Source organism: Enhydra lutris, unplaced genomic scaffold, assembly GCF_002288905.1.
Source record: "Enhydra lutris kenyoni isolate GAN:26980312 unplaced genomic scaffold, ASM228890v2 scaffoldscaffold40, whole genome shotgun sequence".
NCBI classification, from domain to species: domain Eukaryota; kingdom Metazoa; phylum Chordata; class Mammalia; order Carnivora; family Mustelidae; genus Enhydra; species Enhydra lutris.
In genome coordinates this window covers 5,409,002-5,436,497 of record NW_019154124.1, presented here as the reverse complement: position 1 = coordinate 5,436,497, position 27,496 = coordinate 5,409,002, and the positions used below count along the sequence as shown (strand labels likewise).

At 38.9% G+C, this 27,496-nt stretch overlaps 1 protein-coding gene across 2 annotated transcripts in view; it reads right to left on the bottom strand.

The window, feature by feature from the left end:
• The window catches only part of LOC111155225 (reelin), a 505,959-nt gene that overhangs the window by 423,500 nt on the left and 54,963 nt on the right, over nucleotides 1-27,496 (bottom strand). For both annotated transcript variants that reach the window (XM_022515343.1, XM_022515345.1), the window contains exon 2: nucleotides 12,638-12,748. In XM_022515343.1, coding sequence (XP_022371051.1) covers nucleotides 12,638-12,748 — 111 coding nt within the window. The remainder of the gene's footprint in view (nucleotides 1-12,637; nucleotides 12,749-27,496) is intronic.

The window sequence follows — 27,496 nt, the reverse complement described above, 5'->3', positions numbered from 1 at the left end:
CAGGACCTGGAGGTGCAACCTGGTGAGACGCTCTCTCCCTCTGCCCCTCCCATTCATACTCTCTCTCTCTCAAATAAATAAATAAATCTTTTCAAAAAATCCTCATAATCGTTTTAATTATGCATTTTTTAGCAGTGAGTTAAATATTTTCCTCACAGTTATTGGATGTTTGTCTTTCTTCTTTTGTAAATGGTTTGAGTTTTTACTAGTTTTCTGTTAGGGTATTAGGGTCTTGGTTGCTTTCTTTTGTTTGAATAAAAGCTAACAGCCCCTTCATGCCTAGGGCAAAATGTCTGTTTCGTCTTTTTAATTTTTTTAAATTAGCATTTTTTTATTACACAAAGAGTACTCTGCTGTCAGAAGATTAGAAAACAGGGAAGAAACATTCAGATGGGGGAAGATTAAACCATCCTTACAGTCCAGGGATTCAAAAAAAATCAATGTAGTCAGGACGGACTCTTCTTCACATCACTTCACTACTAATCTAAAAAAAAAAAAATCAAAGCAAAGAGCGAATGTTGTTAAGGATGTAGGTAAATTGGGAAATCCCATATTGCTGCTGGGACGATAAATGGCTCAGGTGCTACAAAAAATAGTCTGGCAGTGCCTCAAAAAATCAAACAGAATTACCACAAGACCCAGTAATTCCTCTCCTAGATAAAACCCAAGAGAATTTAAACCATACGTTCCTACAAAAAACTTGTATGCAAATGTTCCTACGAGTGTTATTTGTCATAGCCAACATGGAAACAATCCATATATTCATCAACAAGGAATGGACAAATAAAATAGGGACTGTCCAAACAATGGGCATTTATTCAGACATAAATAAGAATGAAGTACTGCAGGGGTGCCTGGGTGGCTCAGTTGGTTAAGCATCTGCCTTTGGCTCAGGTCAGGAACCCAGGGTCCTAGGATCGAGTCCCACATCAGGCTACCTGCTCAGTGGGGTTCTGCTTCTCCTTCTGCCGGCCTATGCTCCCTTTCTCTCTTTCTCTCTCTGTTAAATAAATAAAATCTTAAAAAAAAAAAAAAGAATGAAGTACTGCATTCTTCAATATGCTTCAGTATGGATGAACCTTGAAAATACGTCAAGAAAGCCAGTCACCAAGACCACATACTATATGATTTCATTTACATAAAGTGTCCAGAATAGGTAAATACATAGAGACAGAAAGTAGATTAATGGCTGCTAGGGGCTGGGAGGAGAGGGATGCAGAACTGACCGCACTTACTAGGTACAGGGTTCTTTCTCAGGGGATGGAAATGTTTTCAGATTGGTTAGTGGTGATGGTCGCAGAACACCAAACATACTAAGAACCACTGGGCTTGGGCACCTGGGTGGCTCAGATGGTTAAGCGTCTGCCTTCGGCTCAGGTCGTGATCCCAGTATCCTGGGATTGAGCCCCACATCTGGCTCCTGGCTCCTGGCTCAGTGGGAGTCTGCTTCTCCCTCTCCCTCTACTCCCCCTCCCCCTGCTCATGCTCTCTCTCCGTATCTGTCTCAGATAAGTAAATCCTTTTAAAAATTGTTTAAAAAAAAAAAAAAAAAAACACTGGGCTGTCCACTTAAAGATTCTAAGAAGTACTATTTAATTTTGCTTAACCAGCATACTCCAAGGTGGTTTTTTTTTGTTTTGTTTTGTTTTTTTGCAATACACTTCTGCTACAGGTTTTGCTATTAACGCATCATAGGACACTAATGACTGCAAGAGGCAGTGTAGGGAAAGGTACTTTTAGCTCAATATTTTAAAATTCATTCTAAGATGGGTCTGATATCATCTCTTTGTTAAAATGGGGATAAGAAAACAAGAGAAAAGGGAAGGTAAAGGCTAGGGTCTTGAAAGATATACTTGGTCAACCTCATAATGACTCCAGAGCGGCTCATTTGTCCCATTCTCTAGAAACAGAAACCCAAACCCCAATGGAGTTCTTCCTTTATTAGTAACAGATTTTTCTCCATCTTCGTTATTAGCATTAAAAATGGTACTGGATCAAAAAGACTAAAAGTCTGGTTACAAAGCATCTTCTCATAATGCAAATAACTAATTACTTCAAAAAAGAAAGCCATCAAGGATAAACAAAACATCTTCCCAGAGCATGACCTCTGATAGCTCCATTTATTTCACTTTTAACCTGCTGTTTACTGGAGTTCATGTGGAGAGCCACTGTTCTGAAGAACCAGAAATAACATAATTAACTGGATAATAGCAACAATGTGGTTCCAATGTCTGAAAACATGTGGAAGGAAAAGGAGGAGGGAAGCGTAGTCTGAACTTTTACCAAAATACTAACAATTTTGCTATTCTGTTTTCCAAAATGGCAACTCCCACACAAGCAAGTATCTCTCCATTCAGACATTACACAGTCCCCAAAACAGTAATTTAGTTGTGTGCTTGCCTCAGAGAGCAGCCTACACATCTATTAAGCGACACGCAGAGCTCAGCATCGGAGGGCTGAAAGCAAACTACACAATGGAAGACAAGAGTGGAGACAACAACCAGCATTTGGTGAAGGGCCACTCTCGGACTCCTAAGGCTGTTTTCAAATTCATATGCTGCACCCAGAACTATCTTCCAGGTGACACCAGGGATTTCCTTTCACTACTTTTTATAAAGAAATACTTCCGAGATTGTTATCAGAATTATTTCTAGGAAGTCATAACATGATAAAATTATTTTAAGTTGTTGTTAGATTTAACTGCCAAGAAAGAAACAGCCAACTTTAACCAAGAGTATTTATAAATCAGTTACTATGAACATGGAACGTAAACTCATTTATCATCATCTAGATACCCCGAAGGAGGACTGGAAAACGTCAAGAGTAAGCCTCATTACAAACAACATGACGGCCAGATCAGAGTCAGAATTCAAAGTTTATTCCCTTAAACATAGACTTTGATCTTTCCTCCTGTTAAATTGGACAGTCTGGCATACTATGAAAAGTGTCCATCTTCTAGAAAAGAGTATCTCTTATCAGCAAAGAGCCATGATTCCTAAGTGGTTTTTTAAAAAGTATTATTTGAGAAAGAGAGTAAAATATTGCTGACTCTGTCTTTATCCAGGAAGGGATAAGACCTCATTTACAGAAACTTATTTTCCAGAACCACTTTTAAAAACTTTGACAAGAGAAAGTACCCCCACATAAAAACCCATTGCTCTGTCCTTGTTTGTTCAGTACTGTTTTGGGGGGCAAATACCTTCTTTAGTAAGGTTACATTTGCCAGACAGAAGAGTCTCTTCATAATCTGTTCACCCTACAGACAAAACTGTAACAAAATAATCTCCAAAAAATCACAATTTATATAGCACAGTGGCAACTTCCATTAGAATCCACTCTAAAAATGTGACTTTCCTGACATTCATATTTATGAACAACCCGTTCCCTGTGATTCTGAGCACCTGAATTTGAGCAGGGATAAGGAGGAGAAAGGAATCAAAAGAACTCCCCTGCCTTAGGGAGACATTTTTAAAGTACCTACAAGGGTTTCAGGGCACATGTCTCATCAGGGCTGAATTCCAGAATCTAGAATCTATGGAGTGTCGAGAGACAACTGACAAGGTAAAGTATGAAGAAGCAATGAAATGGATAAATCTTACGAGGAGTGTGGGTTTTTAGCCTAAAGGAATGAAGATAAGTTGCTTACTGACTTTTTAACAAACTTTTACCTTTTTCAATTACTTAAGAAATTATATGAGAAAAATGTTGAGTTGACGCAGGGGGTTATATGTACATACCAGGAAACCTTCCTTAATCATCTCACTTGATGTAATCTTAGACTATGTTCTTGAGAAATCATAGAGTCATCATTTTTGAAAGAGCTAAGAGATCTTTCTCAGGAAAGAAAGAACTCGAGAAAATAAGAACTTCTTAAGAAAATAAGAACTTCACTATCATGTATCATTAGGACATTGATCTGCCCTAAGTTAGGAGGTTGGAGTGGACAATCTTCTGAACTTCTTTCTATCTCTTGATTCTAAAGAAGTCACTTTATAAGCCTCCCTCCTAGCTAAAGGCATGGGTGCCTGCCATCTCCAGGAAAAAAGGGACAAAGTGGTAAACAGGGTAATAAATTTCCCCAGAATCTCCAGTGATGAAATTTATACACTTTTGTATGGTTTTAAATACATGTATAGATGTATAGATTTATATGTACATATATAGAATTAGAAATACCCTCAAAGTTGAAGACAGTAATATTCATTGTCTTGTCCATACCAGGACACTTACACTCATGCATGTGTTTATTGATGTCAGCTCCAATAGTAAAATACCCCACAAATCCTCAAAGATTTGTAGTGGTTTATTTATTCAATAAATATTTATTGAGCACTTGTTTTGTGCCATAAGAGTGAAGAGGACTAGATCACCTCTTACCCTCAAAAAGGTATAAAGGTTTTAAACAAGTAAATTCAATAGATTGGTAGAGATGGCTGGTGGAGGTCAGGGCAGAGATTGAAGTATGGAGGAGAGAACAGAGAGTTTACGGAGGTAGGCGTCAGGGAGGAGCAGGGATAGGGTCATAAAGGCTCAGTAGAGGAAGTGAGTCAGGGCAAAGGCCCTGAGAGAACTGGGATGTCTGCTCAGCAGGGAGAACCAGAAGAAAGTCGAAGCACTATAGACAGAGGTGTGGGGTTTAACACAGCTGGGATTCTGGAACTGTTTTTGGGTTATGACTGGTGCACAGGTGTACGTGTGTGTAAGTGTGGTGGGAGTGAATGTGCCTATAAAGGAATGGAAGGAAGAGTCGGGAGCCCTATAGGCAGGGCTATAGCTGAGAGGGCCTTCTTTTAATCAAGGTTCTTTTGGTTGTAATAGAAACCAACTCAAGTGGGCTTGGGCTGTAGGGAAACTTAAGGAGAGGCTATAGAGCTGAGTTTTAATTATGACTTTGCCACTCCCTATGCCTGACCTTGAGCAAGTTACTTACCCTCTCTATACCTCAGGTTCTTGATCTGTAAAATGAGGGTAATTAGTGGGATTTTTGTTGGGATCAAAAGAGTTAATACCTGCAACACGCCTGCCACACAGCAAGTGCTTGAAAAATGTTAGCTCTTTCTATTATTGTTTCTTAGAACCAAGGAATATCCCGGCCTGATGGGAAGAAAGCCAAAAATAAGAGCCTGGAAACCTTTGGCACCTCAGGCATCATTCTGTGTCCTCTTCTCTTCTCCCTGCACAATACTCCTTTAAGCCCTTGTGAATGATGACTGCCCAGACCTCCCAAATGTTTAAACATCCCCTGATTAGCACATGAAGAGTTGGACTGGGATGGATGAGTCTTGGTTCCAATTCCTGTATTGGTAAATATGATTGACTCAGCTTGGCTTGGGTATCTCACTCGTGGTTTACATGGGGCCAAAAGGTTGGGGTAAAATCATGCCACAATGGCCTAGCTCCCTTGAATGGCAGGAAGGAGGGCAGTGGAGTAATTCATCTTGATTTTTATATTTAATCATTTTCGGGGCTAAGCCACAGACCAGACTACACAATTTGACCTTCAGAGGTTTTAGAGCCTCTGATAAGTATTGAAGGACATTGGTTTTTCCAATTGCTTTGCAGACTCCTTAAACTTTTTCTTTTCCAATTTGCAGAGCCCTAACTACTTTTAAGAATCTGGAAACTGGAGGCACCTGGGTGGCTCGGATCATGATCTCAGGGTCCTGGGATTGAGCCCCATGTTGGGCTCTCTGCTCAGGGGGAAGCCTGCTTCCCCCCCACTCTCTGACTGCCTCTCTGCCTACTCGAGATCTCTGTCTGTCAAATAAGTAAATAAAATCTTAAAAAAAAAAAGAATCTGGAAACTGTCGAACTTCCATCTACTAAACAAAATGTGGCATAGCCATACAATGGAATATTATTTAACCATTAAAAGGAATGAAGTACTGATACCAGCTACAACATGGGTGAATCCTGAAAACATGATACTGAGTAAAAGACACCAGACACAAAAGGCCACGTATTGTATGATTCTATTTACATGAAATGTCTAAAATAGGCAAATGCATAGAGACAGAAAGTAGATTAGTTGTTGTCAGGGACAGCGTGGGGGAAGCACTGAGGGGTGACTGCTAGACAGGGATGGAGTTTCTTTTGGAGGTGATAAGATATTCTGAAACTAGACAGCGGTGTTGGTAGTACAACCTTGTGAATAAATTAGAAACCACTGAAATGTATACTTAAAATAGTAAATTTTATGGTATGTGAATTATATTTCAGAAAATGTATCTGAGACCTGGATATGATGTCAGAACATTGGCTTTACTCATCACACTTACACCATTTCATGCAATCGCCACTACTTGCCCTTCCTAGGCCTTGCTTCCTTGCAGGGGCTAAGCCAGGGTCCTGAAGGTCCATTTCAGCTCTAAATTCTATGGCTAAGAAACTGGGTGTGTTGCTCACCATCTAAATGAAAGTCAACCTTTCTCTTTCAAACATTCTGCCACTTGAACTAGCTTCTCACTCTATCTCCTGTTTCAGAGAAAGAATTCGCTCTTCTTTCTGAGTTTTTAAATAATACCTATGTCTAGGTGGCTCAGTTGGTTAAGTGTCCAACTCTTGGCTTCAGCTCAGGTCATGATCTCAGCGTCATGAGATTGAACCCTACGTCAGGTTCCATGCTCAGTGGGGAGTCTGCTTGAGAATCTGTCTCTCCCTCTGCCCCTCCCACTGTTCTTGCTCTCTATCTCTTTAAAATAAAATAAATAAAATCTTTAAAAATAAATAAATAATACCTATTTTAAGCACATGTACTAGGCACTTGAATCAATAATTCATTTAATCCACCCAACAATTTTGTGAGTGAGGCACCTCTCATTTTACAAAGACAGACATGGAGGCTTAGGGAAAGAAAGAATGTGGCCCAAGTTAGGAAGAAGCAGCGGTAGGGGGGCTTGGGACCTGAGCTGCCTAGCTCTGGAGGTCATGTGATGAACCCCTGCCCTGAGCTGCCTTTCCCCACCAACTCCTCCACTTGGCTCAAATTTCATGCCCCGCAACATTTGCTTCAGCAATCTGTTGACTAATTCAACAGCTTTATATTCATCATGTTCACTATTCTAGTAAATGATTCTTTTTAGTTATTTAGGAATTGGGAAATAATCCCTGAATTCCTTAGTCATATGTCAAATACAAACTACATTATACTATTTCTTAATGAAGGTAATGCTGGCATATGCAAATGGAATTGAGACTTAATGACTTAAGACCAAACTGAGGTTAATACCCAGTAAATAGGAAAAATTAATGGCAATTTCAACTCTTGTCAGCTATGCTCCCGGTATCATTAACTACAGCAATTTGTTTAATTAACCTGAAGTCTTCTTGTTAATTATAGATCATTTACCATATCCAATAAGAGGTCATGCCTTCAAAATCCCTGAATATGTTCAAAATTCCTCAAGCATGTTACAATGCATTTCTTTGTAAAGAGACAGATAAAATAAATTTAACAAGATCATTCTGAATAATTTAGCCTAATTTAGGCTGGTGAATAAAGAGCATTACTATACAGGATCCCATTTAATGAAGTTGCTAATGGCTGTCCCTTCTTTATATTTTTTAAAGCCTAAATATATGTATGTATAACATATGTGTGTGTCTCAAAAGCACAAGGATAGGCACCTAAGACTGAACTGTATTTAATGCCCAGGGATGTAGGGTCCTAGTGACAATCAGTAAAGTTGTAAAAGGTTCTACTTAGTTTCAATGTGAAGGATAACTAAAACTTAGCTTAAACAAAGCCTATATTTTTATTTTTAATGACAATAAAACAAAGTAGTGACAAAAATTTGCATCATGGCAATGAAACGTTAACATACAATCAAAATCTACTAGTAAAGTACACATTTTTATTAACTAGTGACCAACATAAGATTTACTAAAATTTTAAATCTTGAAACACTAAAATAATTTGTTTTATAAATATATCCCCTCTCATCTAAAGTTAGAGTGTCAGATTTCAGTGGGAAAAAAATCAGATCTTTAAGTTAAAAAATTCTACTACCCTGTTTCAAAAATAATATTGAAAATATTACATTTTTATGATTGTGTGCCTGGGTGGCTCAGTTGGCTAAGCAACTGCCTTTGGCTCAGGTCATGATCCTGGAGTCCCAGGATCAAGTCCCACACCAGGCTCCCTGCTCAGCAGGGAATTGCTTCTCCTGCTGACTTCTCTCCTTTCATGCTCTCTCTCTCTCTCTCATTCTCTCTCTCTCAAATAAATAAATAAATAAATAAAATCTTTTTTAAAAATGACATGATTGACTGAATGCTTAAGAGAAAAAATTAAAAAGAAAAAAAATCTTGGATCACTTCACCATATTTTCTCCCCAAACTTAGATTTCATCAAATCTTGCCATTTTAAGAATTTCATAATTTAACAAATGACTGGATCCAGAATGCCTCATTACTATAGAAAAAGGAAAGGAAACATATAGAAAATTACAAAAGTTTACATGAAAAACTGTTAAAATGGCTCACATATTAGCTGAGCACAATGATCTAGCAATGGCAAAGCACAACATTAAATTCATGGAAGGTCTAACAATTTGAAGTGTGGCTGCCACTCATCAAACCTGCGAACCCAGTTCTTCGGTTTTAGAGCCAGAATACCAAAAACTAAGTAAAATGCTTTTAGAGCCAGAATACTAAATATTGAGTAAAATGCATTTCAGCCTCTGGAAAAGGAATAATTTTGCATGAAAGGATATTCAAATAGCCCTTTTTTGAGCGACCACAAAGAACCTTGAAGATTTACATGATTGAGCTGGAATTCAATGCCAAAGACAAGAGGAAGCATTTTTTTTTTTCTTCTGGGATGCACAAAGAGATATCCGTAATTAAACATCACTCTTCCCTAGGGCAGCGTGTTTTCTTATATTGACAAGCAAAATGAGGTATTTCAAATCACGCATTGTTGGCATACAGTCATTTTTTGCATAGCTATTGTTTTAATGTATTTCTGGCTATTAGGCATTTGTCTGTTTTTGGTCAGTGAGGCATGTATTTTAAAGAATTCTGGTTTTACATAAAAGGCTGTAGTTATGTTAGTGGAATTACATTTATACAACAGTATCTTGAGAATAATTATAGCCTTATTTTGGCTGGTCACACACACATTTTATATTTAAAGGAGAGCAGCTATAACTTTCATGTAATTAGTACAATTAAAATTATCTATAAAGGGAAAAACTTTCAGAAGTACTTTTTAGACTCAACTTTATGTTTTACTTTGTCTTAGTTAACACAGCTAGTTAAATATATCCCACCCTAATCCTATGCTGTTGGGAAAATGCCAAGCAAACCAAATTTGCTTAACATTCCATCAATTAAGTCAGAGCCTAATGACAGATTACATATTCAATAACTCTGTTGTTCTAGATCAAAGAATGCCACATTTTTTTTTCAACCTGACCCTACTGTAACTACTAAACTACCAAAAGCAACAATTTTTTTACAATTTACCTCCTGTAGGAATTTCCTCTCCTTTCTTACCAGCACCCTACTCAGATCTTCATTTTCTTAAATTGTAAAGAGTATGTTAAACTTCAGTCAAATATCAAAAAATTCAAGTGCTTTTGTTTTCTAAAGTGACCATTTATCTAAAACAGACATTTTATGTCCTGCTCTCTAGTCAAAAACAGCAATTCCAAAGATTAACTCTGTTTAATAATATTGAGGTGTGTACTTGAAAAATTTTTAAAGGAATTTACCACTATCATATAAATCCACATAAAATTATGTGGCTATTACTGGAACTTACAAAAGATCTCATTTATCTATCCATCCATATAAAAATCATGTCCTATAAAAATGCCGGTTGACTGGTAGGAGACCTGAGCTGTGATTGTGGAAGTCAAACGACCATGAACAGACTTCATGTTTTGAAGCCTCTTCAGACCACCAGCCTCATGATCCAGGGTTCACAGTGATGGGGAGACCAAGTGCAACTTAAGCTAATCAAAAAACATTCTAATTCAAATGCAAATGCCTTTGTACAGCTTTCAAAGTCATGCGAGAAAATGTCTGGAAGCCCAGGTGTTTCACATAACTCCTGACAACTGGGGGACCTGGGTGGCTCAGTCGGTCGAGGCCCCCACTCAGGCTCTGCACTCAGCGTGGAGCCTGCTTGAGATTCTCTCTCTCTTCCTCTCCCTTTTTCCCCCAACCCCAAAATAAATTAATTAATTAAAAAAATAATTTCTAACAATTGGATTCCGAGTTTTCCATTTGGCTTACTAGCTAAAATCAGAAGCAATAAGACACATGCATTTTATGTGTTCTTTCAAAATGTGTTTACAACATACTGATGAATAATATTTCATGATTTTTCTCATTGAAAGCCTCCACCGTAGCCAGTGATAGTTATTTCATTCAGCCAAGTCCTCTCAAATCATGTGGATCTACAAACCCCAGATTAATGGCTCCTAAGATCTGTTTTTTGTCCCTCCAAGAAGCTATAGACAAGTCCTGGGCTGGGAGAAGCAGCTGCTTCCATTATAAGGATAATTTTGGAATACCTCGGTTTACTGAGTATTTCCTTGTGCTAAGGGCTTCATGTAAATTACCTCCTTTAATTCTCACAAATCTTATGAAGCAGGTGCTTTACCAACCCCTTCCACAGATGAGGAAGTCAAGCTCACATCTCAGCTCAACACCACTTCCTCAGGAAAGCCTCTCCTACCTCCATCCCATTTCACTCCAGACCAGATCTAGTTCCTCTGGCATAGCCTCTTCCAGCCCTCAGGACTTCAGCAAGCTGGCCTCTGGCATGATAGCAAGATTTGCTATTATGTATGTATATGGTCAGTTAAATAATGTCTATCTCTCCCATTTAATGAATGTAGACGAGTGGTTCTCAAACTTCGGTGTGCACCAAAATCAACTGGACTGCTTCTCTGAAAGTGGTCACTGGGTCTTCAACCAGCACATGTGGCTCACTGAGTCTAAAGACAGGCTTGAACCCTGTCGTCACGGACTGCAGGTACTGCTGCTGCCGCCAGACCTGGACTGGCCCAGTACAGCACTTCTTAGCCCTGCGTGAACACTGGAACATTCCAATCCAGCAACCGAAATGGCATTAAAAACAACCGATGCCCATGCCCCACTTCCAGAGGTTTTGATTTAACTGGGCTAAGGGAGCACCCAGAATGTCTTATTCCAAATACTGTATTCTTTTACTAAAAAAATTGCTTATCTAAAAGTCAAATTGAACCATATGGCCTATAAATTTTTATTTGTTAATCTGGCAACCCTTCTTGTGAGGCCTGTTGTAACATAACAGGTAGTACACCATGTACGTGATGCACGTAGATAGGACTGTAAGCTGACCTTTCACCTCTATAGAGCACAAAAAGGATGGGGCTAAATAAGCGGAATTTTTAGATCAAATTTTTTTTCCTGAGGATTAGAACCTAAAGTAGTTACCAACACATTGTATCTGAGATCTTTTAAAAACAGGGCAAATTCTCAATGTCACATAATTTAACGTGATGACAAAATGACTTCCAGGTTCTGTGAAGCCCCGAGGCTATGAGCCTCATATTGGGCCAGTAGGTGACGAGGGGGTGACAATGGGGCATCGAGAGGACGGCTCTGACATCCATCAGTGAGTCACCTGGCCATAGCTACTGCTAGGATTTGGCGCAGAGTCAGCACCCTTTCATGTATCAAAAGTAGGTAAAAATTATCTATTTAATAAATACCCAGAAAAGATAAAACTCGGAACACATGGCTGCCTCTGATAATGCAATTCTATCTTTTTCATATCAATGGAGGGAGCCTTGTGGTTTCCAATTTCAGAGTAAGATCAGTGATTTCACATCTTACATAAACGGAGATATTAAATTTGCATTTTTGATGCTGAAAAGAGACTATTTAATTCCAGCTTGGCATGTTTACCACATAATGGGTAAACCGGGGATTTCCAGATTGAAAATCCTCTGGGCACGTAATGATCATGTAGCCTTCTGCTTCCCCATATAAGTAACCTGCCAGGGCTACAGTTCAAGGACAAGGACTCATGTAAGTGCTTTAAATATTAAAACATATTCTTTCATGAATACTCATAGAATTCAGTCACCAACCATTACTACCTTCCACTTTGTACAATGCTCACTTGCCAAACTTAATGTGATCCTTTTCGCCTAACCCAGGATTGTAAGAACTGTTTCTAAAAACAGCTCATTGGGGCTGCCTGGTAGAGCATGCAACTCTTGATCTCAGGGTCACAAGTTCAAGCCCCATGTTGGAGGTAGAATTTATTTAAAAATAATTATAATAATAAAACTTAAAAAATAGGTTATGGAATAATTGCATGCACGTCAGAGTGAATTCCAGTTCTAGTAACCTAAATGACAGAACACAAAAATCTACCTGATTCCCCAAGACCAAGCATAATAGCATCAACAGACGGAGAGGGATAGAAAGGTTGTCACACCTCGCTTATGGTTGGCTGTACAGTCACATGACTTATTTCAAGTCACCTAACGTCAAGCAAACAACAGAAAAATCGCTTCAGATTAGTTACTCTGAAATCATCAATGTCTGATCCTTTTAAAACAGATGTTTTAAAAAATAAGATCTGTTGTTGTTTAACCATGGACAATTCTTGGTATATGTCAGGATAGCTTACCAAATCCAAAAGCATTAGAACCTCCAATGCTCTGTGAAGCCTGCACACTTGTGGACGTGTACAGTCCTGTCACCAGCAAGCCGTCAAAGAAGGTGCTTGTTGAAATTGTCACTGAAATGCAGGGAGGGAAAAAGAAAAGAAACCTCAATTAATACAATCTGAATACTGAGACATGTTGCTGAAGAGTTAAACATTGTCAAAACAATTTTTACTCATTATTTTAAAAACTATTTTTATACTGTTGCTAGTTAGTATTTTCTTTCCATCAGGAACTATAAGCAGAGGAGCAAAAAAGAAGCTCCGATCTCCAATGTCTGTAATTGCTGGTCCTAAATTTAGTACATTAGATCGCTCTTTCTGCATTCATTTACACATTCCCCAGCTATATGCAAAATCATCTGAAAATAATGTAGTATTGATTAGTTAGCTTCCCACCTCCACTACCACCCCTGAAGGCAGTCAAAGGCATTGCTGGAGTTTTGGCATTGCTATTAAACACTTTTTTTTTTTTTAAGTATTCCATACTGTGGGAAACAATCTTACAGCGGCTGGGAGAAGAACAATAAGATACACTGTATTTCTTATTGTGCATCTACATTTCATAGATGAATCCCCCTGAAGTTTTTCAACAAAAGCAGACTAATTTGCATGAAGACAGATAGCGTTTTTCCCTTCTGAGAACAAAAAAGGAAGACCACGGCATGCCTTAAGGTTCAGAACAAAGTCTGCAAGAGGAGTCCAAATGGTTTCCTAACCAGAAAATCAGGATGTTCCTGGGAAAAAAGGGTCACACACAATGGATCTGTATGCCACTCAGGTCTGGCTTCTAAAAATTTTATCTTGCTCACCACCCTAAAATAATGATTAAAATTTCTGCCTTGACATAATATTTTCTCCTGCATTGGTTTGATAAGATTAAGATGATGCCATTTGTAGGAAGCAGCCGGGAAAAGGTAATATTATTTTGGTAGCACACAGTACAAGGCTATCATCGTGCTTGGTAGCAGTAGGAGAATGGCCAGATTCACATTAAGTGTGATGAGCATGTTTAAATTAAACTCCAGGAAATCCAGAGACTGGAGCTGAAGGGTCTCAAGCGTCCCTGTTAGAAAGCAACTAACAAGACTCATAGATCAACAGAACAGCCTGACATCACGCTACCCTCGCAACGGCATTGGGTATTGGAACAAATCACCTTCACATCCTTCAATAATAGCTAATATTTTGACTGCTAGCACGTAAACCACTCAGCTGGGCACTGAGCTAAGTAGTTAACATGTATTATCTTATTATCAAAACATTTCTGTAAAAGGGGTACTATCATTATTCCCGGGGCACAAATGAGGAATTTGTGGCACAGAGCAATTTAGAACCTTGTTCAGGACCATCGGATATCATCCAAACACATTTGATGCTGATTCTCTTGTTTTCTGTCTGCCTGTGCACCACCCCCTCCCCCACTCCCGATCCCACAGAAGCCAAATGACGTAGCCAAACCCTTGTTTAATACACTATTTCCCAGATTATTCACATGCATGAGGAGTGCTTGAAGAAAAGGAGAGTAAAAGCTACAGGACCCAGTGTCACTGATATTAGAGAGGAAGAGGGCTAAGGGTAGCCAGGAGGTGACCCCTATGGCATGGTGTATGGAGCCCTAGGCTGGGTACGGGATCCGGTGAACAGGTACTTATCTGCTACTATTTTTTCTCAGGCAAAAGCACTTCATCGCTTCGAGTCTCAGTTTCCTCATTTATGGAATCACACCCTCATCATCAGCCCCGTTTTGGCTGCCCCAGATTCCCACAGTTGGTTCTATTGCTGTCTCCAACCTTTGGTTCAGTGAGTTACCTTGGCCAAGGTAAATAGTGTTTAAACAGCTTCTGTGTCCCCATCCAGTGGGGTTCAGAATTAAATTGCTTTCTCTTAAATCAACTATACTAGCCACTCATGTCTTAGATTGTCCTTCCCAGCAAATCAGACCCAACCTACGGTTCTCACTGTGGACCTATGGGACCCTGCTTTTACCCTCTTCCTCTCCATCCACTCCACTCCAGTCCAGTTAGACAGCAGCAATTCTGTATTAAATACACAAATACAGCCCCTGTGGACTCCTCCATTCCTTCATGCTTCTACTCTGGTTCTTATTTCCAAGATACTACAAAAATCTAAGAGTTTTATGAGTTAGGAAGTGAGGCAAGCCTGAATCTGAATCTCACCTCTCTCTACTTCTGATCAATGTGTGACTTTGGCTCAGATTCCTGAAATTTACAAAAAGAAGAATATATCCAATTTACTGTAAGAATGAAAAGAAATACATCTACAATCTATCTGTTTAACAAACTATCATGCATATAGTAACTCACCAGTGAAATTCAGCTCCCTTTCCCTGCCCTCTTTCAGACCTTGAAGCTCTGCCTTGCTCTTCCTTCTGCAGACCTGGAGTACTACAGAGAACTCCTGACATCTGCTGAAGACACAGCCAATCGCTGGACGGCCCACGTCAGAGTCCTGCTTCCTGCTGGGATGGTCTACTACCCTCTCAGGCACCACTTCATTTCCACCCACAGTCTACAACATGTCTCAGCTGTAACCCCAGCAGGCTCCAGATAAGTGGCATCACCAGCTTGCTACTAATACGCCTTCTCTTCCAAAATATACTCTGCTGAGTGTTGACCTAAAGCAGAGGGTAAATACTCTTGGAGAAAGGGCTGAAAAAGAGGAGGACCATGCGTGACAGCCCGTGGCCTTCCCTAACTGCCCCCAGCTATTCAGCTCTGGTCTCGAACAATGATGCATCCCTTAGTCTACCATGACGATTGATAAATTCAACTTGATGGCTTATACATATCTAGTGATATTTCAATATCTTAGACGTGTGCACTTAGAGAGCTGCCTGCATGGCCTGGGACTCATTTGGGAGTATTGAGCACAACCAACATCTGCTGTGCCCCTTAGATGTCCACCTGGGCTGTCCATCTCTTACCAGGCTTCCCCTCTCATCTGCCGCTAAGTGCCTCTCCAGACCCAAAGGATGATGCAAATTCTGATCTTAATGCCTCCATACAGTGCAGTGCCTACTTCAGATCAATTCTTGTCTTTACATAGATTCTTGGGTGCTGAAACAGCAAGGTGTAGTGAAAACATCCCAGAAATAAAAGGACTGGAATGTATCACCAGCAATATGTGCAAGGTCAGATCGGGTGAGCTTTTCTCCTGCTTGGTTCTATTCCTAGTTGTAGTGAGACGAATATCGATTGTTTGGTAAACTCATGGCTAGGTGGACATATCATTTCTAAACATTGAGTGTCTTAGAAAACGAAATTGAATACTGTGAAAAACACTTCTTACCCTTAGAAGGTCCTGGCTTTAAAAGGCCTCCATAAACTTACTATTCTCACATTTCTGTCTCCTGTCCTGATCTCTACCATACCTCTTTGTACATACTCCAGATATATATCAAGATACTGTACAACATCCTCACTTGGACATTCAAGAGATGTCTCAGAGTCAATGTGACCAAAACTGAATGCCCACACCCCCCCCACCCCCTGCCAAACTGCTTCTTCTACAGCCTTCACCAGATCAGTGGTTGGCAGCACCGTCTGTCCTGCTGAGTCACCTCAGGAATCACCTTCTCCCATATACTACATCTAGTCCTTCAGTAAATCCTATCAGCCCTACCTTCAGAACATATCCAGAATCTGACCACATACTATCCTGTTCTAAGATTCCATCATTTCTTATGTGGATTATGGTATTAGACTTTGATGTGGTCTTCCTGGTTCTACCCTCCTCTCTCTAGAGTCTATTCTCAGTATGAGTCAGAGAAACTCTTTAGAACATTCATTGGATCATGTCACTCCTCTACTTACAACTTCTTCACAAAGTCAATGTCAAAGTCTTCATAATGGCCTACAGAGTCCTCCGTGACCTGCCTCCATTCCCTCTTTCCTCATCTCCTTCTGCTCCCCCCTGGCTCACCCGACTCCAGACATATTAGTCTCCTTGTTGCTCAGACATGCCCAGTCTTCGCACCCGTAACTTCCTCTGCCTTGCACTCCCCTCCTTCAGATTATCAAAGTAATTATCACCTTCTAACATATTGTAATCCTATATTTACTCAATGTTTTTTGTTTATTATGTTTATTGTCATTCTTATTCTGCAGAATGTGAACACTATCAAGACAGAAATCTTAAGTGTTTTGTTCAGTGGTACCTCCCAAGCATCTGGAACAATTCCTGACGCTCTTGGGTGTTCAATAAATATTTACTGGAATACACATTAATGAATAACTCATTCATACAAAAATGACAGAAGGTTGTCTTATCTTCAACTTGTTTCCAGAGGAAAAGGATGTTGTGAATGATAACTTTGTATGTCAAATGAATCCCATTTGGAAAAGCCATGTGGAAAAAAAAAAAAAAAGAAAAGAAAAGTTGGCTAGTTATATATATAAAATGTTATCCAGAATGCAAAATGATTGATGCAGGGATCAAGAGATCAATCTAAGACATTTGTGGAAGAAAAAAATAAAAGGCAGATCACTTTAAGTATAGGTTATAAGTTCGCACAAATCAACTAAAGAGTTCCCTATTAGAAACTAATTGAGAGGCACCTGGGTGGCTCAGTCATTGGGCATCTGCCTTCAGCTCAGGTCATGAGCCCAGGGATCTGGGATCGAGCCCTACATTGGGCTCCCTGCTCAGAGGGAAGCCTCCTTCTCCCCCTCCCACTCAGCCTGCTTGTGTTCCCTCTCTCGCTGTCTCTCTCTCTCTCTGTCAAATAAATAAAATAAAATCTTTTTAAAAAAAAGATACTAACTGAATATAATCTATTTCTCTATTTGCTAGAGTCAGGAGTTTACATTTATTTTTGAGGGGAAAATAATTATTTGCCTTTTAAAAACTGCTGTCTTGACAAGCATTCCTTCTCCTTCTTTAAACATGTGTAATGCATAATCCATATGTGAACTGAAAATCGGTCTCTTTCTTTCAGAAAGAGGATCTGTTGCCCAGACTCTTATGGGTTATGAGACATAGCTTTCCAATCACTGGCTTCCCTTTTACTCAAGAAGACAACGGGTCCAGCTTCTGCATTCAAAAAACATCTGACACAGTTTGGATTCCCTGACAGCTTGCAGGAAACTTCAGAATGTCTGCAGCCTACATGCTTTTCCTGACGAGAGCACCAGCAGCAAACACAGGAACAGTCTGAGCAAGATGCTGAAAACTTTATGCCGGGGCACTCCGACTTTGAAACTACGGCAGGAATACACATCCCTCTGTCCTTTGCTTTCCCTTTCATCAGATGTTTCCATTTATCTCTACTTGCAGCCTCTGGTTAGTCTGTCAGGGTTTCCTAAACAAACAAAACCCCCACAGAAACAAGTAACTGTTTCAGGCATCCAGGCTGCTCTGGCTCAGTGTCCCTCACCTTAGTGATTCTGTAACATCAGTCACTGTCAGTTTCTGTTTTCACACTTAATAATTATCTTACCCTCTGATATCTTCCTGATTCCTTTCACTCAAGCTCCATCTGACCCCCAATGTGCACTAGTTCTTCCCCGTCCTATGTGCCCTGACTTCACTTTCATTCCTCTGATCCCACCGGGACTCACCCTTGAAGCACTATCTGACCTTCCCCAGTCTCAGCTCATCAATTACATCTACACACTGCTGCCAGCCAAGCAATTGAAATAATTTTCTTGAAAGCAGAAGAGTGATCTCCGATAAATTGTTTTAAAGTTTACTATATACAAGTTCCAACGTGGCTCATGATAGGAAAAAACCTGGAGCTCACATTGCTGAATGTAAAGTTATATGAATATGTACATGAACTAGAAGGAAAATTTACAACTTTCGTATTGTTTTAAGTTTCTAATTCAGAATGTAATTGTCCCACTATATAATTTAAAATGTTGCAAAGCTAATGTCATTTAAAAAATGTTTCCTTTAGAAAATATTTTATAAAACTACCTTTGCAAGTAGAAGTTTTCGTTAAAAGATATAAATTTGGGCACACTGGGATAGGGGAAAATTGTACAGAGTTTTTGGATTTGGACTACATTTAAGATGAACAACTATTAGGACTACCTATATCTAGCTGATATCTAACTAGCCCAGTTAATACGCAAACCCTTCTTTCTCTTTCCAAGATTATGAGCCATGTGCTCTGATACTAAGAAGATGGGAAACAACACTTAGCAAGTATCAATTCACTTGAAAAGAAATTTATTATGTAATGAGAATAATTGCTGAATCTATGTGCTAGTCTTTAAAATTTTACTGTGATGGTCTTTTAAATTTTCTTTCAGAAAAAAATCCTATTAAAAAGGGAAAGGAAGAAGTTTATTATAAACACACTTACTACAAATGCACTTAAGATGAGCAAACTAATCAAACAATAAAAATGCACTAGAAAGTACATAATACATTCAGACTTAAAGCAATATATATGGAAATATATGTATATTGCTATATATGTATGTGTGTGTGTAAATACAGATATACATAAAACCTTCTATGAGCCAAGAACTGTGTTAGAAGTAAAATTTGGATTTTACTAGCTAGAAAGGAAAAAAAGATATTTTGAACTAGTTGCCTATTGGCAAAATGCTTATAAAGTCTACCTGACAACCTATCAATTCTGGTTATTTTATAAAAATTGAAATATATCACCACCATACGACAGGACCCGCCACTCATCCATTTTAGACACCAAAGGTTAATATCAAATACTCAAATATTTCTATGACTTTAAATAGGTAAACATCTACTTAAACGTGTCCATCTGCCATATCATCTACTTTCACGGTTTCACAAATGTTTATGATACATTTATAAAACCCTCCCCCAGGAGACTTTATTTCTTTAGAGTCAACTTTTATATCTTTTATATTTCTGCATTAAAATGTTCTACAGAGGGGCTCCTGGGTGGTTCAGCTGGTTAAGCCACTCACTCACTGCCTTTAGCTCCAGTCATGATCCCAGGGTTCTGGGATCAAGCCCCACATCAGGCTCCTTGCTGAGCCAGGAGCCTGCTTCTCCCGGGCCTGCAATTCTCCCTGCTTGAGCTTGCTCTCTCTCTCTTTGTCAAATAATTAAAAATATATAATAAAATGTTCTACAGAGAACTAGCTACTTTAACTGTAAAGGGGGAAAAAATCAGTATGAACAATACAGATTGCAAGTAGAATTTTGAACCTACCAGTGTATTTTAGAGGAAAAAGAAAGCATGTATATGATTACCAATAATCAGAAAGCAAATGTGTCTTTATCAGATCACATCAATCCTTTGTTCAACAAGCATCTTTAGCTTCCTATTGTCTGTAGATTAAAATCCTGTCTTCGGTGTGATTTCAAAGACCTTAAGGTTTGGCCATAACCATTCTCTCCAGTCAAGTTTCCCTCTTTCAGTGAAAACATCCTTTGACCCAATTAAACTAGAACATTACTTCCCTGTCTCTTCTTTCCTTAAAGGGAGTCCTCACCTAAAATGACTTCCCTGTTTCCTTTGGTTAAAGTCCTCCCCATTCTTCAGGCACAGACCCCAATGCCATCTTTCTCACAAAGTCTCTTCTGATCTCCTGGGGAAGCCCCCTATCCCTCCCAGTGACCCGGCCACTCTCAGAAACTGTGGAACACACGATTATTCTCCACCTTCCAGAGCTTGGCTCGGAAGAGGAGCTCAGTCAGCATTTACTGAATTCAACCCTACAGAAGCGTTTGTGAACATAAAATAACATTAAAATAAAATAAAATATAATAAAACGGAGAACATAGGGTAACCAATGAAAATAAAATTGCAATATCCAGCATCCCTTCCACAGAGAAAAAAGAACCAATGTTATTCACCAAGCTGTATGAAAATGCAGGTTTCTCCTGAAAGGGCACAAAAACTAAAAATCTATGTGGTATTTTATTATGATACTCAAAAATCAGAAATGTCTGAGAAAATTTTGGTGGAATTTTACATCTAACGATATTAGTGTCTCTTTCACCCATGTGTACTTTGTGTGTGGGTGCAGACACACACACATTTTATGTACATACCAAATTAATCTTCCAGTGATTTTGTCACTAAGACACCTTCTGCCTTATCCTCACTCTGAAGTTACTCTGCCATTTCCTCAAATAAGAAATAAGAAGGGATCAAAAGGCTGAGGAGGTTGTGCATATCGCTCCCACATCTGTGTTAAATTGGCAATGAGCTCCGCTCCGCAACTCTATGAATATGGATTGCTGGGCTGTGACAGCAGAATGAAAACATGATGTAGCGACACAATTCAATTCTTATCAGTGGCTCAGAGAGTACCTCTGTCTTGAAATGACTAATTACAGAGTCAGTTATTATCTATTAGAGCTTCTATTAACTGTTCCCAACAAGACCCTAATACCATTCTTGCAGAAAATCACTGTAAGATGAAAGTCTGGGAGAAAATAAATTTCGACGTTTAATGCGGTTGCATTTCATCCTAAAGCTTCTGGCCTACAAATGCTCTACGAGCCATTAAATTTTGATCACTTCAAGCATATTCCATTATGACTTTATAGAAAAGACCTTTAATATGTGCAGAAAAGAAACATATTATACAATATACGGACTGATGTTACCATCTTTTTCAAGATGACAAACATCAGAAGACAGCAAATTGCAAAAATGTTGAAATCAAGTAGCAGTGATCGTGCAGCAATTGCAGAGTTTCTATTTCTTATTTTTATATATTTTGAAAAGGAAAAACACCAGTAGAACTAATATTGTCAATACTAAAAAAATGTTGCCGCATTTTGCCTTATGAACAGAAACTTGTTTGCCTTTTGAATACAGAACAGATTAAATAGCCTGAGGAACAAACATATTACTCTAAAAATGAAATAAACTGAGTTTATTTGCTGCCAAGTTTCATCAACACAGAGTGTTCAACTACTGGTTCCTCTTCAGTTAAAGTGCCCCTAGCTCTGGGTACCAAATAGAGACCATCTAAAAATACATTATAATTTAATTCAAAACCTCTATGACCATGATCCCTGAACTACTTCTCATTACATACATTAATTCCATTATGACATGATTTTATGTAGCTTTCAAATAGGAAGCCAGCCATTTCAATAATAACATCCCCAAACCAACAACCGCTGAGGAAAAAAAAAAAAATTATCCCTGTAAATATTTAAAAGGAATGACTGGAGGTCAAGATTCTCTGAGGGAGGACATGAATGCCGAGTAGTAAACTGAATAAAGGATCCTTAAAAATTAGACCAGAAGCTAAGGGACACCAGTGAGTCTTTTGTGAAGAGAAGAGAGAGGTCACACTTGCCCTACCCACGTATTCCAACAAATACCCAGAACACTGGGCGGCAAGTGGCGTGTGAGAGGAGGAAGAAATGGAAGCCGTGCTCCTCAAGAGGGATGGACTGGATGAAACACAGCAGCCTGTGTCTCCTGGAGGTCCTCAGAGGATGGCAAGGGCTTCACCTCCTCTTGGAAGGCAGTGGCATCGCGGCGCCCTCAGGTGCCCCTGTACCCCAAGCCCCAGCCAGGTACATGGGCATCATTTCCCGGGAGCATGCCAGCAGGCGTTTCACCTGATGTATGCTGCACTAGTCGTCATCACTGCCCTTTATTATTGGTATTATTACTCCTCTTTTTCATTTTATATGGATTTCTCCTGTTCCTTGGGGGACAAAGGAGGCGGAAAGAATGGCCTCCAGGGAGGGCTAAATGCGGTGTGATGGAGGACAAGGCTGATGATCAAAATAATAAGGTCAAAGAGCTCTGGATGAGCCCACCTCGGAGAGCAGGGGGAGAACAAACGCCCTGGCGAACACTCTTCCACCTTTGTCTGCCCCTGAAAGGAGAGGAAACCCAGCTCAAGATCTGGGAATTGTGACAGGTACAGGAGGCTGATCGCAGGCAAAATTTAATGATGGACTAACGCATTTTCTAGAGTCCGTAAAAATGCTCTTTGCTGGCTAGAAGACGGATCCAGCATCTCCGTGGAAGCCTCTTACGATGCATTTATTATAGATTCAGAGATTCAGATGAACTACACATAGTCTTGAAGTTTTCACTTCCGGCAGCACCAGTCATAAAAGGAGAGCCACTGAGATTTTTTTCCTCCTTTAAATTCAACTTAGGAGATAAAAATGGGTGCAGTCAAATGTGTTCATGAATTTATCATTTAAAATCAAGCCCTCTGGAAGGAAGTTTAAATGACAGCTTTTGGTGAATGTGAAATAAATCTGTTTATCCCTCCACATTGCCTTTCTGTTCTTTACTCCCGAGGGCTATCTGTCTGTCTGTCTCTTACACACACACACACACACACACACACACATATGCAGCCACATATACACACAGAGGCACACACTCAGCATTTCTGAACAAACTGACCTGTAGGGTAAAATCTCACGTAACATAATCAGGCATCCTGTCCTGAGACTTAGAAACATATGTCAGAATAGGCACCTGACATGAGATCTTGAACGTTTCTGAAACCTCCTTAAGACTGTCCAATCTATGCCAAACACAGATTTCTTAACCAGTCATCTTAAATATAAAAAAAGAAAAACAGAACTCTACAACTCTCCAAGGTACTAGTACCAATTGCAGTTATAGTAATGATGTTTTTATCTTCCACTTTTGACTTTCATAATTAATTCTGAATTTTTAAAAAAATGCCTAGAAATAATGATAAAATTATTTAGTTCCTAGAACCAAAAATACTTATTTTCCTCTATAAATTACATGCGATTGTAATTTAGAGAACTGCAGACAAGAGTTACTGGTATTTGTGACTTATCTCCGACCTTATTTTTCATATGTTACTTTCATATGAGGCTGGATGATACTCATACATGAAAATTTCATATTGTTGGTCCTGCACTTGATAAATTATTAAAGTGATGTGAATGAATGTGGTGTTCAGGTTTTCAGCAATTTTTATATCCTTTTGTTCTTTTTTAAAGAAAAGACTACCTTGTCTGTAAATCACAACTTTTTAAAATTTTAAGCAAAGATCAGCCTTAAAAGAAAGCATTTTTAGGAGATTTCTTATCCCTAACCTTCTCAAAGGAGTCCTAAGAATTTTTTCTTTGATACAAGGATGTTAATTAAGCTTTTCTAGAATGAGAAAAATACACCTAGTAGTTCTCATAAGCATATATACAGGTAAATATGTTACAGCACAGCTGCATAAAGACAAAAAACCATGTATAATTTTTTCCATATAATCAGATTTTAAAGACTTTACACAATCAAAAAGCCCTCTAACAGTTTTGTTTATATTATGCTCTCTTGATTTTTTTTTCTTTTTAACATGAAGTGCCCCCCAATTCCTACAAAATGCAGTTTTGACTGGGGGTAACTAAGGAAAAGTTGAACTCACATAACAAACCACAGGATGACTCGTCATAGTGCCCCAAATTGTTCAAGACATAAATACATGCTCTGTCTGTAGTTTTATTTGGTTTGATGACATATCATTACAAATTTTCAGAATATTTCCATATTTGTAACAACTGTATACTTGTTCAGGAACATGCCCAAGGGTGACATTCCTGGTACTCATGTGTATATCACATATTTCTGTTATGGGACAGAGATATGCATTATACATATTACATATATTATATATTATATATCTCTGTTATGTTTGTAAACTGCCTAAATCAACGTTATTAATAATTGATAGAGGGGCGCCTGGGTGGCTCAGCGGGTTAAAGCCTCTGCCTTCGGCTCAGGTCATGATCCCAGGGTCCTGGGATCGAGCCCTGCATCAGGTTCTCTGCTCAGAGGGAAGCCTGCTTCCCTCCCCCCTCTCTGCCTGCCTCTCTACCTACTTGTGATCACTGCCAAATAAATAAATAAAATCTTAAAAAAAATAATTGATAGAAATCCTAATAGACAGTTACATTGACTATAACTGTAAAAATACTACAATGTTTTAAAAACTTTTTTTCCACAGTATTCTCATTTGGCATCTCTGTATGTTCATTTAAATACACTTAATAAATTATAAGCAACTGTGCTAAAAATCAAAGAATTCATTTAAATACATACTGAGTCAATTAGACATATGGCATACATATGAGTAAACTAAAATTCTCATTTACTTTATGGTCAGATCTAATGTTTGTGTGCGTGTGTGTATCTTGCTCAACTCATTCATCCACGGAGCAAATTAGCAAGTGCTACTATTTGATACTGGTGACATAATGGGAACCATCTGCATGTTTACAAAAATAACATTTGAGTAATTGTTCCTGTCCCTTTTCAGAAGAAACTTTGTTCCATATTTCAAAATTCAATTCATAAAATCTGAAACTGCTAACTCTAAAATTCACAAAATAATGTTTAATAAATGATGTGACAGAAATTTTCAGGGACAGGCACAGCTAATTGCTCCTGGGATAAGTTATTACTAAATGCTCTTCCAAAATCTCTAGATAAGAATAGTCACTAAATAAGAATATAACTTAGATGATATTTACATTGATAGATGGCATCTGATAGCTATTGGATAAATTATTAAAAAGGAATAAATGCACCACTAATTAATAGAACATCAAGTTGTAATTACATATATTTCTCCTATATGTAAAATGGAAAATGCCACACTTCATATTTTACGACACAGCGTTTAGTAATGTGACTCTTAAAATCCTTCTTAAAATAACAAAATATCTTGCAGTTTAATACAAATTTGCATTTTCAATACAACTGTAAGACAATTTTTCCAACGACACAGATAAATAAAAACTGTATGACTATTTATCAGGAAACGTCTTGAGACTTGGAATTTTAGGAAAAAATTAACTGATTAGGTAAAAATTTTTCAAATGAAAGCAGTTTGCAAAGGACAACAAATTTTGCACCTGTGCTATTCCTTATTTGCTCGTATAGGATTTCTAAATAAATTTTAATCTAGTCTTAGCACCTACTTGTTTTTGCTGTTTTTATCTTTATTTTATTTTATTTTATTTATTGATTGATTTTTAAGTTTTTATTTATTTGACAGAGAGAGAGGGAATATAAGCAGGGGGAGTGGGAGAAGGAGAAACAGACTCCCCACTGAGCAGGGAGCCCCAAGTGGGACTCGATCCCAGGACGCTGGGATCGTGACCTGAGCTGAAGGCAGACACTTAACGACTGAGCCACCCAGGCGCCCATTTTTGCTTTTATTTTTTTTTTTTTTTAGAAAATTCAACTAAATTCTTAAGTCGAATACTTGCCATAGGAATCCAGAATTGGATGAAAGGCAAACTTGCGTACAGACACATTTTTATAAACTTATACATTTTGTTTGCAAGTACTTGTAATGCCTATTGAAATGGCTATTTCAAATAGAATTTGAAATGTCAGTTGCAATATTTATTCAACACAGACAGACTCATACTCTACAAGTGCTAACTAAAATTATTACTTTAAATCAAATAATGAGTATATGGTAGAACTATTAGCCAAACTAATTTCTCCCACAGATTATTTTACTTTTTCAACTAGAAATTTCAATCACCTGAGAAGATTATTAAGACTCAGATCCCTAGGTCTCCCCCTCCCTTTTCCCTCCCCTGGGGATCCTCATTCTGTAGGAATGGGATAAAGATCAGGAATAGCATGTTTAACAGCATTCATCCTGGGTAAATTTTGTGTAGGTGGTCCTGGGATAGACCAATTACAGTGATATGAAATGCTCCAGATTGATACCTCATGGGAAATAGAATTTCCAATGAAGGCTATCCATGGGACTAAAAATTATAATTGAATTGAGTTGAAGCTACATTAGGAATTCCACTACAGTAAAAAGCCACTTTGCCTTTTATTATACTGCAGGTTCCTCCTAGTGCAAATGATGTTTAACAAGATGAGGATATAATGGGACACCTGTTCTTAGGAGACCTCATGCGTGCCAGCACATTTTCTGTCACTGATGAGGACAGAAACAAATCCAGAATGAGGAGAAGCAGCCAAGCTTGCAGTGGATTTGGGGAGCAGACACTCGAGAGCCGTGTCAGGGCCTGTTGTGACATTTTTGGCAAACAAAGACCACTGTATGTCCTGACCGTGAATTAACGATAAAGGGAAGAAGGTGACTAGTTCCTGAACTTGAGGTATGCCTTTAAAGAACATTCACCCAAAGTGACATAGGTTATGAATTCAATATCAAAAAAGAAGGAGGAGGGACGCCTGGGTGGCTCAGTTGGTTAAGCGGCTGCCTTCAGCTCAGGTCATGATCCCAGCGTCCTGGGATCGAGTCCCACATCGGGCTCCTTGCTTGGCAGGGAGCCTGCTTCTCCCTCTGCCTCTACCTGCCACTCTGTCTGCCTGTGCTCGCTCTTGCTTCTCTATGTCAAATAAATAAATAAAATCTTAAAAAAAAAAAAAAGGAGGAGGAGGAGGTGGAAAAGGAGGAGAAGAGGAAGGGGGAGGGGGGGGGAGGAGGAGAGTTAAGTTAAATTAGCATAGCATATCTTGTTGTAGAGAACCACTTCTGGATGCTCTGAAACACCTCTCTTTTCCGATTGCTAGTAGAGGTCATCAGAATTTCTAGAATTTACTAATAAAGCAATGTCAAGTTAAATGGGCTGTGGCTGCTGGAATCTTTATCATCCGAAGTAGTTGTATTACTCTGCTACCCATGGGACAGAGAAAGTGGCTCAGTAACCCTGCGGGTACATTTTTCACAGCAGGGGTGGAGTGTCTAGGACCTCATTACCTTCCATCTACCTCGAGCTTCTCCTCTTCTCTCAAGTAGTCATGTTCTACATTTTTCATTTGGAAAGAGCTTCTTGGTAGCGAAGGTGAAAATGCGATTTGGGTGGCGAGACTTTTCCACCCTCTTCCAACACCATACAGCT